The sequence below is a fragment of the Leuresthes tenuis genome, unplaced genomic scaffold (genome assembly GCF_036924035.1).
Source record: "Leuresthes tenuis unplaced genomic scaffold, fLeuTen1.0.hap1 SCAF_16, whole genome shotgun sequence".
Lineage (NCBI taxonomy): Eukaryota > Metazoa > Chordata > Actinopteri > Atheriniformes > Atherinopsidae > Leuresthes > Leuresthes tenuis.
In genome coordinates, this window is record NW_027325370.1 from 20,917,709 (window position 1) to 20,933,752 (window position 16,044).

At 41.5% G+C, this 16,044-nt stretch overlaps 1 protein-coding gene across 1 annotated transcript in view; it reads right to left on the reverse strand.

Moving 5' to 3' along the window:
- The window catches only part of LOC140272016 (cadherin-4-like), a 238,752-nt gene that overhangs the window by 17,660 nt on the left and 205,048 nt on the right, over positions 1-16,044 (reverse strand). The window contains exons 8-11 of the mRNA XM_072367321.1: positions 14,770-14,942; positions 11,039-11,176; positions 6,624-6,809; positions 2,677-2,933 (exon numbers count right to left, since the gene is read on the reverse strand). Of these exons, the coding sequence (XP_072223422.1) occupies positions 2,677-2,933; positions 6,624-6,809; positions 11,039-11,176; positions 14,770-14,942 (754 nt within the window). The remainder of the gene's footprint in view (positions 1-2,676; positions 2,934-6,623; positions 6,810-11,038; positions 11,177-14,769; positions 14,943-16,044) is intronic.

Sequence of the window (16,044 nt, forward strand, 5' to 3'; positions counted from 1 at the left end):
GTGTAAATTCACAGTTGAAAAAGGAGCTGTTGCATCGCCACTTTGTGGTATTTTGACCAAAAACATGTCAAAGACATATCATTAAGACAATGTCTCAACTTGTGAAAAAACATGCCATAAAATGTCTCCTCTGAGGGATTAAAAACACCTGGAACTCCCAACTGGTCATTTGGAAATTAATAAACTTTGAGGATGAGAGATGAAATGAACCAAAAGTTGCTTTCTATTCAAGATTTTGGTATTTCAATTTGCTTTAATTGTGTTCAGAAAAATAAGGCCCTGGTACATGACGTTATTGTCAACAAAATAAAGCTGCTATTAACAAAATTACAATTAGCAACTCCTTTTCACCAATTATCTGTTAATTTGGTCTTTGAGAGCAACTGTTAAACCATGTTTTTTTTAAAATGGCATGCCAATTTATTTCTCTACTTGGAAAAGCAAACAGTTTTTTATGTTCTCGCTACAGCAATTTATTAATAGAAAATGTTTTCTATTTTAGACTGTTTTCGAAGGCTTTGCTATTTCTTCCTGTGTCTAATTTCCAATGCTCTCCCAGTCTCTTCTCCACCAGAAAGCTCCTCTCATTTGGGAACTGGTAGGTGTACAGCTGGATGTATGATTAGGCCTGGCAGGTTAGTGATCCTAGCAAGCAGCGGGGAGGAGCATGACATTTATTTTTCAAACCCCCGACCCTGAGGATGAAAAATGCATGTCTCGAGCTCAGCCAAGGTGGTTTGGGTAATCATTTATGCCAGTGTCTCCAGTCCCCTATTTTGACCTTACTGGTTGGGTGTCTGACAGGTGATGCATGACGCCTCACGCTCTCTCCCCCTCCTTTCCTCATGTACACACTTCCCTGACCACAACAGGACACTGCCAGTCTGCCCTGTTTTTGATAAGCACCTGCCAAGTCAAAACCTTGACCTGGAGTCCACACACTATCCTCAGTTCCTTTCTGCCTCCCTCCCGTCATAGTCCCTTAGGCCTTTTTCACCTTACTTTTGACTTTTGGTTTCCTATAAATATATCAGCTATAGATATGTTGGCTTTTACAACTTTTATAAATGGACTGTACTTGTATGATGCTTTTCTAGTATAGCTGACCACTCAAAGCGCTTCTAACACTGCATGCCACATTCATCCATTCACACACGCTCATAGAGCGCGTCTTCGTCTATACGTAACTACGTGCTTCCTAGTCGTTCACACACATCCATACACCGATGGATGCATCGGTAGGCAACGTGGGGTTCAGTGTCTTGCCCAAGGACTCTTCGACATGTGGCCCAGGGAAGCCGGAGTCAAACCACCGACCTTCTGACTGGCGGGCGACTGCTCTTCCCACCGCTTTTGAAATCAAAACTGCACCCATTTGTGTGGAGTTATGTGCACCAAAATCAGTTCAGTTTAGTGATAATAATAATAATAATAAAAAGTTGAGAAAGATGTATGTCCTCACATAACAGCAACAGAGGATGCCCTCTATGGAAATGTTGAAAAGCAGTGGGATTGATGGTGATCCTTTCCAGATCAATCTAAATAAATGAGGTGGTAGATTTGCTACTTTCAGCCCTTGTTCCTTATGTGTTGAGAGGAGAGGAACAATGGAACGGTGGAAACCAGGGACTGAAGATACAGGGAAATGAAAATATAGAGAGTGAGAGAGAGAGACAGAAAAAGGTTAGTGAGAAGGGAAGAGAGCCCAGCTGGTGATTTTGGCATTTCCCTAAATTATTATGTACACCCAATTTACTCTCATTTGCTGTGAAATTAGCTGGGAAATTTGTTTAGATCTGTCCCCCCTTCCGAGAAATGAAAAGGAAGAAGCTGTAGGAGTGTGAGGTGGCTGGAAGGAAGTGGCATTAATGTCACACCAAGCACCCGTGTTATCATCTCAATTGCGTACTTCTTCTATGCCTATTACAAATCACCCCAATACATTCATTACAATGCATACACACACACATTGAATCAAAAATCTTCTCTTTCCTATTCCAAACTAAGTATTTCTTTTACATTACCTCTAATTTTTGAAAGGCAGCAGTGTAGTTACCACTCCTGACAAGCTGACAGCTGGACTGAGGAAAGGTTTGCTGGTCATTTAAAGGTTGGTTTACATTTAAAATCCATAGAGGCTGAGAGCAGGGAAAGAACACTGCAGGTGGACATAATGCAGTGTCAGGTGCTTGGGCTTGAGCCAGCTGTTCTCTTTCCCTCCCCCTCTTCACTCTCTTTTGTTCTGTCCTCTTGTTTTATATATGTGTTCCGCTGCATGTATGTGCTCATGTGACGCACAGAATTCACACACTTCTGCATATCCTCGAAGCTATTGCTCCCTATTAACCTCTATACCCTCCTTACTCATAACTCTCCATTAGCTCATAAACCTCACAAAGTAGGACTATGAGGTACGGGTAAAACCAATATATATTCCCTTTGTTGAACTCTGACCCATAACAACTGACCTGAAACATATCTAGGAGGCTTTTTATCCCACTGCTGGTTACAGGTGGTATATTTTCACCAGAATTGTACTTAAAGACCAGTTAATTCAGAATAGTCTGTGTCAGGAAAGCAACCTTATGAAAAAGATTGAATTTTCTGAAATTTAAACAGATGATATACTGTATGACACTATGCATGCTGATTTTTCATTCAGTAATCCTCCACTACCTGATTGTCTGCTGCATCTGAAGTCGGTCGGGATCGGATGCTGAGAAGGTCGTCAGGCTGGTGCCCGCTGGAACCCCTTCCTCAAACCGGATGTGTTTTGGGTTCGTGGGGAAATAAGGAGGTTCGTTGACGTCCTGGACAGATATGGTGACTCCAGCTGTGGACTGGAGAGAGGACTGGATGCCACTGGCGAGGTGGGCCTGGTTAGACACCACTACCGTCAGCATGAAGGCACGGTTCATCTCAAAGTCTACTGGCTGCAGGAGGAAACAAAAAGTTTGAAACTGTGTGAAAGAAAGAATGTTAAACTGACACAAAGACCTTCAGTCCTGCTTCTCTACGTGAATCTTGCATTTTTGTGTAGTCTGTCTTTGCATATTTCCTTGTAAGACAGAAGGCTGTCTTCTCTTGTTCCAATCAAGCATAAGTGGGATTTGGAGGCATGTCTCCTCCAATCCGGAAAAAAAACAGTTAATTGTCCAAAGCAATATATCACTGTGAACATTGTGAGCTGTTATCATTTTACATGATACAATATAATGCATTTGAAGAAGCCACGCTAATCCTCAAAGTAAAAAGTGGGTTAGATCGTTTTAAAAGATTAACCCACGCCCCTCTGATTCATCACAGCGGTTCTTACTCTTTCCAGTCCAATTTTTTACCCATACCTCCCCACCTCCCAGACATCCAGTCATTTTTCAGAGGACTAAAATGCTGAGTCAGCAAAAGGCCCCTGGTGATAGTTAAGACAGTTTGACAAAGTCGTTATAAGAAAGGACAAAAGTTTTAATGAAAACGCTTCATAATGGTGTTCCACTTTCAGGAGAAAGTGACACAGAGAACAGAGTTGGGCTCACATGGGGACAGTCAGAGGGAAGCATGCAGTCTTGGATGGATTTGTTGATCTTTAAAAGTTAAAAGTTTAAAACTTTAAAGGCAGCAGTCTTAGTGTTGTGCTGAACCTCGGCATTTCTGTGTAGGTAAATAAGTGTGGGTCTGTTCAAAGAGAGACACTGTTCAGATTCTGTGAGAGAGGAGAAAGAATCAGAGTGAAGGTCAAAAGCTGAGACTTCAAATTACTGATCAGGAGACAGGAGAATAATTAATGACTAAAACTACCGACACGAAGATCCCCCTCAACATTGGGTCTTGAAAATGTTTCTGTTTATTGTTCCCCCACCTAAAATTGAAGTGGAATATCTACCCATGTAAAAAAGGGTAAAAGGCATTCAATAAACTTCTGTAAAGCACATAAAAATCCACCTTTATGAGATTGTTTGAAGTAAAAGATAATATTGTGAGTGGCAATACAATATTTGTGAGGGGTAACATTGTTTTTAGGCTGTATCTGTATCTCTATATCCTTTCCTTAAGTGAAACAGTAAATGAGCCATAATACTGTGGAACGTGTTCACTGTAACAGTTACAAAAGTAGCCCATAAGAAAATTAAACTCGTTGTACATGGTCTAATTATTACAACTACAAATAGCATTTTTCCCTGTTGCCAATAAAACCTTGTTTGAACGAATCATGTCAAGTATTCCAGCACAGTGGTTGAACAACAAACTTGTTCATTTTTGTATAAATACCCTTATCAGATGTCTATTTTCTCCCTGTCCCTGGCTTGATTATAACGGACGTGGTAAATGAACACACGCCATGTTCAGTGGCCCCATCAAGAAGCAACACAAACATACATGAAAGACAACCGAGAGCATTCATAGGTTGTTGCTATAGTTCTGCCTTTTGTGACAGCTGAGCTTAAACCAGAGAGACACTTTTGTGCTCTGTTAATGATGACAACACCAAGCAAAGGAATACAAGGAGAACAAATATGCTGCTTGTAGGCACTACTGGCACATTTCTAAACAGTCTGATGATGATTACTGCTACAAAGCTTGTGTTTGATGATGATGTTGAATACTTGGAGCATATCTGGATATCGCACTGCTTCAGTGCTATCGGTGGACACTCTAAGAGCACATGAAAAGCATCATTAATCAGGGAGATTGGTTGACAAGAGCACATGAGTGCAATTGCTTCTGTGCATGTTAGCTGGTGCAACAGTTTGACTGTGCATTTGTATGCCGGTAGGTCCAGTAAATGTAAGCACACAAGTGTGTATTTGTGTGTGACTCCATGGCGCACTGGGAACCCATTTACAAGCTAACCACGCACATGGTCCTTTGATCTTAAACCAGTGGTATTCAGAGCACAGGGAGGTCTAGCGTATAGCTGAAGGCTAACCAAAACACACACATACTTACTCAGACTCACACAGCCTGAGGGAAGCCATAAGGGTGAGAGGTCAATAACACGGCTTCCATCTTTTGCCTATGAGATTTCACATCTTACATCTTCTCTGAATCCCTTTGCCTATTTCTCTCTTTCCCTTTAAACTAATTTGCTCCCCTGGACTCTAACTTCACACCATCCTCCGCCTTCTAACCTCTGCCCTATGCCAGCTTTCTGTGATCTATACTTTCTGTGGGCTACATTTCTCAATCCTTGGAAATCGGTCTTCAGCTCACTTCTCTCCTCCTCTCTGCTCCCCCTGTCATCCTCTGTGTTTAACATAATCTGTGATTTACACATCTTAATGACTCATTCGAACCAAGTGACTCTACATGTGTGTTTTTAGGTGTGCCTGTTTGTGAGCTAGCTTGATTACTCAGTGGCAAAATGAGAAGCCGTCTCATAAACTCCTCAGTGAGTAGTGGAAATGTGTGCCATGTTCTGGTTAGGACCCCATGCCTTGTTCGCGCAGAAGCTCAGGTTCTTTGTGGAAGACTGATGTGTAACTGGGTGTCTGTGTGATACCATGTGGCTGTACAAGCAGCCCTTGGTGCCTCGGTAAAAGTAGGACCAACTAGACAGAGCCTTCTTGTGGCTTCTTGACTTTATCTGTCACAAGTTGTCCGGAGTGAATGTTTTGTCTTCCTTTTCCCAGAGCGAGCCAAAGCCCCTCTGTTTATTTGTTGAGACAGTCTATTGCTTGTTTCCTCTCAGGGGGTGTCCTGTCTCTTCTTTTATGATTTCCTGATAACCTCCCATGGGTCTCCATGCAAGCTTATGGCTACCCAGCTGCCTACTGGTTTCACTGAAAATGAATGGAATGGATTATTAAAGGCAGTCATCGACAGATAATGAAGGGAAGCAAAATAGAAGTGCTTCTTGCTCAGGGTGCAGTGGGAATTATGAGGACATGTTATTGCTATTTCTTAACATTATTTTATGATGTGAGATGAGACTTGCAGGAGTCAGAAACATTGTGAAAACACCCGTGGATCCTGAGGGTCACCTTTATAAATAAGTTATTTCTAGGAAATGCCAGCAAGATGGTAAAAATTTTCACACCAGCCCACCCATGAATGCACACACAAATGTTAGTCTTGAAGGCTCTTAAACGGGATAAACAACTATGGCTCAAAAACATACACAAATAATTGTGTGCGGTTTTTTTCTTTTCTTTTCTTTTTTGTATTTTTCCCCATAATTGGCTCAAACCCTCTGAACAACCTGCCTCTGAGAGGTCAACTACTAACATAGCAGGTTGTAACAAGACATGGCTTTGTTGCTGCTGTCATTTACCGCAGCAGCTAGAACATTATGAGTGTATAAAACCGTTGCCTTTGTAATTGAGAAATCAATACCTAATTTGCTACTCTGGTCTCACCAGCCATTGTATTTAAGTCTGTGAGCCGGATGCATGTGCTTTTTCTGAAGGGCAGAGCAGCCTCCAATCCCTCTTTTGGACATAAAGGGACATATGAAAGGCAAAGAGCCCAGCCTGTCCCTATTTAACTCTGTAGTCTACTGTATCATTATAACTTGTACCTAAATCCAGGGGGATCTGACATTCAACAGAGAAAGAGATGACATTTTCTTCCACCGGGACTTCTATAAGGCCAGAGGCTGAGCATGTTATGACAAGCTGGCAACTTACCTTCACCACAGTAACCATGCCATCATTGGTGACCGGATCAGTGCGGATGGTGAAGTGCCCAGACGGGTCTCCACTGATTATCCTGTAGATGGCATTCCAGTTCGGTGAGTGCGGTTGGTCAGCATCTATAACCGTTAGATTAGCCACAACAACATCCACATGGTTTTCTGGGACCTCACCGGAAAACTGCAGAAAAAAAGAGTAACATGTGAACTTATAAAACATTTCTTCCATTATTTCTAGGATTCACTCAGCCTTTTTCTTGATGGAAACAGTTACCATTCCACATTTTTCAGGTTGAATAACAGATCGCAATTTCACCACAGCTGAGTGGTAAACAAGCAGTAAACACAGCTTGCGTGCCAGCAAGCACATGCACATAGGGGTGTTGTTCTACTTTAAATGTTTTCTACATTATTTGTACCCATCCCTGATGAGAAGTAATGTTTAATTCCTTTGAAGTCCACAGTGACAAGGGAGGAACAAAAATGGATGAACAGAAAAGAGCTAGCTAGGAGAGGCTTAAAACATCTGTCTGAGTATATGTAAGAGGTTTTTACTTGTCCCTGTGCTGTACAAACACATGTGCTTTGTCCTGATAAGCCTGATGAGGAGTGAGCCATCGTCTGTCATGTGTCTGTTATGGTGGGGATTGTTATTTGTCTGTACAGGCTCAGGGCATAATTGACATCGACTCTATCAGCAACCCTGTTAAACCCAAGATGGCCGCTGCCCCACCCCCATAAACAGCCCATCAAGTCTTAACCAGTGACATGAGGTCAGAGCATGGCATGCCTTCAACTCATCTGGAGGCAACAGGCATGTAGCACCATGCAGTCACCGTGTCACCATGGGTAACAGGCGTGGATGAGCCACTGAGCCTCTTATGTGTGTGTAGGATATCAAAGAGCAAAGCCACAAACCAAACACTTCAACAGACCATAATACCCTGCCTGGCAACCTTCACATCACCCAGCAAACAGCCGACAGCACCGGGCAGATTAGAGGGCTGCGTCAGGAGAGCTGTTCAGAGACTCAATGACATTCTTAAGACAACAGACAAGTCCGGGTGGTCTTGATGCACTGCCTGCTTTGGATAAGTAGGCAGGCTGTCATATGCTGTTGTCAGAGCGAGTATTTGTATGTGTGTGCTTGTGTAGTTTATTACTGTGATTTGGTCCATGGACTCCCCGATGTCAATTCAATAAAATAAAAATTTTAGATTCTTTTGGGAGTCCCTACTCTTCTTTTCTAGCATATGACAATGGAAAGTGTTACCTGTTATGATGGAAGGCTTTACTGGATCCACCACAACTCTGATTATCAGTACAGCACTTGGAAATTTCTTGTTTTATTATCTTTTCACAGAAAATTTCACTTAAGCAGCCTTACATTAAATAGTAGCATTTGAATTTTGCACCCATAAAAACTTTTTTTTTGTCATACAGTCAATGTCAGCTAGAAAACATAGGTACAGGAGGCCAACTGTGAGTCTCAAAGAATGTTGCACCAATTGATTTCTAATCATGGAGCTTTGTAAGCATTTATAATTTTAGTTTGCAATTCTGCTTAAAATGTGTGAATAGTTCTGATGTAGACAATGCAAGTTCAAGCTGAGGAAAGCAGCGGATCCAAACCTTTTCCAGAAAAGCACAGCATTTCTACACTGTATAGTATTTAAGAGTACATTTCCAACTAACCAGTATATTCAGCTAAATTCTTCTCTTTTCGTTTTTATGATGAACTTTGTGGTGGTTATCTTAAGATACAGCTGGGCATGTGTTGAACTGCAACAAAGGACTCTACTCCTAAATGCAAACTGTATTCTGCACTTAGACCTGGTGCTGCAGTCAAATCATGTTGCTCTGCTAGAGGGTGATTTGTTCCATGTCGAAACTGGTGCAAATACAAGACCTAAACCATGTTGGTAGAAAAGTCTCTTAACTTATTTAGCAGATGAACATTACTTTGGTTCTAGTGGTTCTAGTTTTGCTGCCTGTGATAGTTTCAAAACTGAGTTGTTTGAAGATCGTCCTTAAGCAGAGACTCTAACTTCCTTTGATAAGGCAGTTTTCATTTCTGTGATCATGTATCTTGTCTCCAACTGCTGGACCACTAGAAGGGAGGGGGAGTTTTCTGATTGTGATTGGCAAAGAGTACAGTTGGCTTTCTCACAACACTTGACATCACACCTCTTGCCAGCACCCTTGCCCATTTGTCACTATTCTGGCAGAGGGAAAGGCTAAAGGAAGCAAAGGAAGGTAGAAAGAGTGCAGAGAAGTGACAGGGAACTTCATCATATGAACTCTGTGAAGAGTAAACCTGGAGGAGGCCAAAAAGGCGCTGCAGAGAATCCTGCAGAGAAATACTCTTGCAGAGTATCCTACAACACCATATGAGTAACATTGTTGCAGTAGAGTAGGCAAAAACACACAAAATACATGATTTTTTTGTTCATTTCAACTCATCTGTCTGAATCACAGACATAATGCAATAATCACCCAGAACCAGAAATCACAACTGCACACATACATCGCCCTTTGCCTACTTGAAAAATAGGCCAGCTTCTGATAGGCGTGATGAAATATTAATCACCAACATTAAAGACAAATTCCCCAAACTTTGTATTTCTGGGACATGTTGAAAGATCTATGGGGTTTACTGCGAACACTAAATATTTGCATAATGGCCTGCATTCCCAACAAAATGGCTTTTATGTTATCTCCCCACTAAAATGGATGATTTATGAAGGGAGTGGTTAAAAGTGCTCCGCTCATGGTGACTCCGAAACCTCCACTAAAGTTTATCATCAATATCCGTGATACTATTAACTTCTCCCTGTGACGCTGATGGAAATGCACTTAAACATGCTGGACTACAGTTAGAGAATATCAATCTATTATTGCCCACTATCATCAATATACTGCTATCGGGGGGGGAATCTTAATGTAAAAAGGGGGTGCCGAGTCAGGGAAAGCCAGTGATTTACTACAAGGCATGTCTAAGCTTTATAACTGCTCCTGAAGAAAATTGCTCCTGGGACTAAATAATCCCTCATTCTTTCTTCACTTCACATCAATTTCTCATCACTTTTTCTTTAGTCTATTTTTCTTCATCAAGTCCACATGGTGGTCCACTCATCAGCTCACTCTTTCTTTCACCTTGTTCTCATTTAGCTCCCCATGTCCTCTCTGCATGGTTTTCCTCCTCTGCGCTCTTTCTGTATGGTACATTTGCTTCTCTGTTCTCTGATGAGCCTCAATGGCTGACACATGCTTAGCGCCAGTGCAAACTCATCATCATAAGGGTCTTAATAGCCCCCAGGGCAAATGCTAATGCCAACTCCTCTGCTACCACCTCAAACGGCTAAGCGTTGTAACGTATTGCTGATGCTGCCTCAGCCGCTGTTCCTGCAGTTGCAGAGCTAAGCACCTTATCTACCCAACAGGCCGATGCTCTCATCACTTCTGATAGGAAGGCAGACATCATGAATAATCCTGACACCTCCAACAGCACTGACACTTTACAAAATTCTTCATCTTGACATACCACTAGAGAACAGGAAACCTGGCTCTAATGTTTACCATCTTTATTTTGTGAAACAAAACTGATGCATGTCTGTGCATCAGTTCAGTTATGACTGAGACACTGCTGCTACCTCAGCTGCTCCTTTTAGACAGCTGAACCTGCAGCACCACTGTCAAAAATACTTAAAGCGCGAGTCAAAAGGGAAATCTCCTGCCTTCCTAATTAATTTAGTGATCATCTCGCCAAATTGCACCGCTACCTTGATATCTTAAATAACATGCAACATATTACATTGGTCTTTTAATTTTACCTTGCTCTCAGTAATGACCTTCTGTAATGCAATCATCAGTCTAAATATCACTATCTTGATAACAGTCATTAACCATTTGCTGGTTGTGGTTTCCTTGCTGATGAAAGTCAATAATATGGATTAACCATTCATTGTGTGAGTTTGTGTGTGCATGTGTGTCCTCTACAAGGATATGAGTAAGTACTGTGCACCTCAAAAATCTCCCTCACTTTCCTTGAGCAGATCTTTTCTAAAACAACATACACTAACACTGTATTGTAGACATGCACTTGCTCAAAGGAAATTTCTAGCTTGCTGTGTATTTAAATTGCTCAGAGATGTTTTTTTTGTTTTTTTTAAAATCGTGATTTAGTGGTAAAACAATAAAATTAAACTGAAACTTAACTTCTTTTCTCATTTTACTGCTTTCATTTTACCCTTATTTCCTCCTCCTGCCCTGTCTTCTGCTTCAGATATATTTCTCTCATGTCTTTTTCCTCCAGCATTATTATCATTTCCACCCTCTTCTCTGAACCCATCCCCTTCCGCGTCTCTAAATTGCCCCCCTCTCCACACTCCCTTATTTGTGCTAACTCACAGTTCTGGAGGTCAGCATGGGAGGGTTGTCGTTGATGTCCGTGACAGTGATGATGGCAGTGGCTGTGTTGGAAAGGCCAAAGTTCAGGTTGCCCTCCATATCCGTAGCTTGCACGATGATGGTATACTGGGACACTTTCTGTGAAAGGCAGAAACAGAAAACATAACTAGAAAAAAAAACAAAAAAAACAACAGTGTGCAGTTATTCGTCTGCTTTGACTTCCATGAGTTTGCAGCAGCCTGAGACTGTGATTCCCAGGGGCAAACAAAGCTGATCCTGTGTTCTGTTCTGTAGTTGCTGTCCGTGACTGTATTTGAAACACAGAATCACAAAGGGTGAGGTCTTTCGTTTGACTGAGCCTAAACCGTCTCGGTGGAACTTGGCCAGACATCACACCATCTGAAAGCTGCACTGTGTCATCAAAGGCACTGTTTATTCAATACCACTCATGGACAGATGTGAAGACAATGATCCAACTGACAGAGATTAATAGCCTACCTGTAAAGCAGTAATGTGAGGAAAAAAAAATGCCATCTCCTCTTTTGAAATGACACAGTGTCACATCAATAGAAGCTAAAAAAACGATTATTTTATTTGTGTTTCTGTCTTTAGAGGCATTTGTGTTTTTCTAGCCATGCAGCTCTCTTCCCAGACATTTTCCTCCCCTCTTTTAGCTGCTCTCTCTATCTCTTCTTCTGTCCCAGGGTGCAGTTAATGGGCTGCAGGCAGGATGGAGCCTGGGAGCTGACTCTCTGGATAATTTGTCTCGTCACTGAGATTCCCAATTACATTCCCACTGTCTCTTTCTCACCTGCTAATTACCAAGTAAATATCCCAATTAGGCCAAGACGCCACATCAGGAGGATTAGACAGCTCCTCTCATCTTGATCCTAGATGAGATGCTGAACTCCAACCTTGTACGCACTCTCATTAACACCCGCATCCACACACAAGTGTCCGCAAACACACATGACTATACATACACACCGCTCATTCCCCATAACTTGTGCATGCCTGATTGTCCCATCAGCCTGTGTGGAGCGTTTCCACAACACTCTCACTAATTAGATAGCAGAGTAATTATATACAGATCCTCTAAACCTTTCAGCATTGCAACAACACCACAGAATGCACAGTTTGCTCTGGAGGACTGAGGTCTGTTACTGTCAATGAGCTCTTAAAAGTCCACTGCAGATATAAGGAATCTTTAGAGAGAATCAGTTTGGGAGCTTACAAAGAAGAGGAAGCAGACATTTCAAAAGTTAAGAACACAGGAGAGCATAAAAATCAGCAAGGGAGCGAGAGAGGTGCAACTGCTTTTTCTTTCTTTTTGCACATAACACCTCTAACACCTAAGACCAAAGAGTGAGAGGGAATCTAAGAAACTGTCAAAGGGCCAAAGTGCTGACTACAAGTAAAGCTGGGAAGCACAGCCATTGGCCAGCCTACGAAGAGAATATTCAGTGAAGGCACTTTAGCTAGGTTTCTGACTTCTTATCTGCTCTCTAGGAATACCGTTACAGGAAAGCAGAGGTATGTATTTCTGTTGTAGATTTTGTGTGCACACATGGATATAAAAAATATATATATACTGGTAAATATCAGGACAAACGTATACAAATCAGCCAAAACATTAAAGATACCTAAATAATGTTGTACAAGACCTCTTTTGTGATGCCAGAACACCTCCCACTTGCTGAAGCACTGTCCCCATCAGCAGCCATTTCTCAACAGAAGATATGCAATTGTCCAGGCTGTTGTTTTTTGTCAAGCAGTGATGATGAGACACAAAGGGAATCCTGACATATGAATAGTAAAAAGTGTAGGCCACAAAATATTTTAGCTGTAAGCATGATGATTTTTGTAACCATTGACCCATGTAATTTGTAACCATAATAATAATTCAAACCCTAATTGTAAGCCTTTAATTCCTAAGCCTAACCAGTGCAGCTGAGAGCAAAGTATAAAAGTGTATAAACTTGTGAATTGGGAGGGAAGTAGAAAAGTGCTCAAAGACTAAATACTTCTGCCGTACCTTTGTTCCTGTTCATAAGCGTTTGTGGCCACATGAACATTAGGAAGATGTGGAATGAATGTGTCATGTGGTATCAAGCACCAAGATAAATGGTCTTATCTGACAGTCACGTGCCTCTGGTTGTTTCCAGCAGTAAAAAAGGGTTCAGTATGGGCAGGTGACTGATCGCTAGCTACACAGTACAACAAGCTGCAATTCGCTTTGTATTCTTACACCTTTTGATCATAGCCAGCATTAAAGAGCTTTTTAACACAATGCAACAAACCAGCACCACTGTGATCAGAAACCTTTAATTTTTATTGACCTGGCCTGAGTCACAACAGGTTGTTGCTTGGCAGTGTCTTGAGTGCAAGGCAGACAAGATTTAACAAAGTTTGGCCATTTTTGTTTTGTAACATGCTCTACACATTGGCCCGTCACCATGCTTTCCTATTATCCCTTGCTCCGGGATCCACTGGACACATTTAGATTTGAGTTAGCATGCAGTGAAGATATGTTATATGGGTACTGACATCTGTTCATGGGCCTTTACCCAGCCATCAAAAAGCATTAACACTTCTTGTAACGCAAATTAGGTAAGTGGGGTTGGTGGATGTGTCAGTGAGTATGGAAAGCTGTGATGCTGCTCTAAGTGCCAACTTGCTCCTCTGCTGAGGTAAAGGTAGCCTGTGGCTTTTTCCTCAACCTGCTTAGGTAGGTAAGGAAGGAGAGGAGTTAGGTTGTGACAAAATAGGACATCAAAATAGGATAGAGAGCATGTGGTCTGTAAATTTAAAAGACGTATGTCATAAAATGATATGAGCAAGGGAAATAATTATGTCAGTTTAATTCTACTTTTTGGGGTGACTGCCCGGATTTGCACTGTGCGAATAAAACAGTAAAAATGAGCAGCAGAGGTTCAACTGAGGAATTTTTAGTCCATGTTCTGCTCATACCGCTCTTTCCCTCTGGTACCATCATGTCTCATCCCGCTTCTCTGTCTCCATCACCCTATTTTCAAGCCATATCACACTCACTTTCTACTTCATTTATGGTAATACCCCATCTACCCTGCTCTGTTTTAGTTCTCTTGCTCCCCTCTGCTTCCTCTTTTCCCCCCATTGCTTGTGTTTTATCGAGCGTGGATGTGATTATATAGGTTTTTGTGTTTGTCTGACAGGTGTCAAGGACATTCTATCGCAGATATTTCCACTCTATCTCTACCACACACAGGCACACACACACACACACACATGCATGTGCATACACAGCAAACATGAGCAGCCCACTGCAGCATGATGTGTTGTTAATAGGTCTGTCACTAGTGACGGTTTGGGAGGATGATCTGTCTCACAGATTTCTTTGCAGAGTTGTCACTGGCACATCCATGTTGTGAGAATAAACACTTTTGGATCTTGTCAAAACTTTTAAAGCACCATAAGCAAGGTGACCGCAGACAATTTATTGTAAAAAATGGAAAAAGAAGGGACAACTTGATGTTTGTGTGTGTGGCTCCAGCACATTGACAGTTGCATCCCACAGTGACACTGGAGTAAACAACGCTGTCAGGAACGGCTCTCCAATAAAGAAAAAGAAAAGGTGTAGCTTTCATTCAGCTACAGTTCATTCAGATATTGAGCACATTGAAGGGCTTTACAAATTTTGCCTCTTACTGTCACATGTTATTTCGTGGAGTGTAAAGCATGTAAAGACCAACCTCTCGATCAAGTCCTGGTGCCACCGTCACAATATCCCCGGTCTCGCTGTTGATGGTGAACATGTTTGGGATTGGGCTGTGCGGTGTCTGGGACAGGATTCGATAGCGCACCATTCCGTTAGCTGTGGTGTTGTCGTCGGCATCAAATGCTGACAGATGCATCACATACGTTCCTGATGATGAAAAGAATATTTGACAGCTTTTGTGACCGCAGGAAGTTAAGCATCATCTAACGGGGAAGTCATCTCCAATTTCTATCAAAAGCAATGAAGTACAGCTTTACTCATCTTTGGTTCTTCTGGCTGCTACTACTTTACAGTGACTGGTGTGAGCAGTAGCTTATAGAAGCTAATATTAGCTACCTCTTGATATTATATAACAGAGTTTTGAAAGCGTGTACATTTGGTGTTTCATCTTGTCACACCAACATTTCAAATAAGAAAAGAGGTAAATGACACACACAGATATCGAAACTAAATGGGCATTTATCCTGCAACAACAACTAATGACAACAAGTAAACTGCTTAAAAAAAGTGTAATACAAATCAAGATTTATTGTTTTTTTGTTGGCTTCCAGAGAATAAATTACACCAGCCTCAAATACATTTCCTGACAAAGGTTTAACTGGCACATTGCATTGCTCTGCCTAATCTACTATCCTGTATACAAAATGTATTCAGTGATTCTGGTAATAATGTCATTAATAATACGGACGAGAGAAGTTGTCTTCAGGGTTCCATGCCATAGTGAAAAGGTATATTTTTAGATTTACTGCTGCTTTTTTCCTGGTGCATACCCTTTTTTGGGTATTAAAATCATATTGGTGTTATTCAGGGAGGAGAGCATTCAATAATAAATGTAGAACAGTTTAGTAAGCTCATGGCAACATATGTCAGTGCAAACTGTGCTATTAGTTACCACTGGTAAAAGCAAAAATACAGACCTCCAGATAAAACATAGCACTACACACTTATTGACCCAGTTTAGTAAATCAGGGCCTAAATCGAATAAAGCAATTAAGCTGTGATTTGATCATCCAGTACATTCAGTTTTAGAGACGCTTTGGAGATAATAAAAAGTTCACTTCACACTGTAGTTATTTAAGTTTCCACTGTCAATTATCGTCTTGTAATGACAATGCAAACTTGTCTGTTGACATATGGAAATAATTCCTCTCTTTGCTACTTTAATGGGCAATACTGAGACACAGTCAACATACAGAGCGGTGAAGCCATCATGAGATGGAGGAAATGAGTTTCAGTAGCACTTGCACGC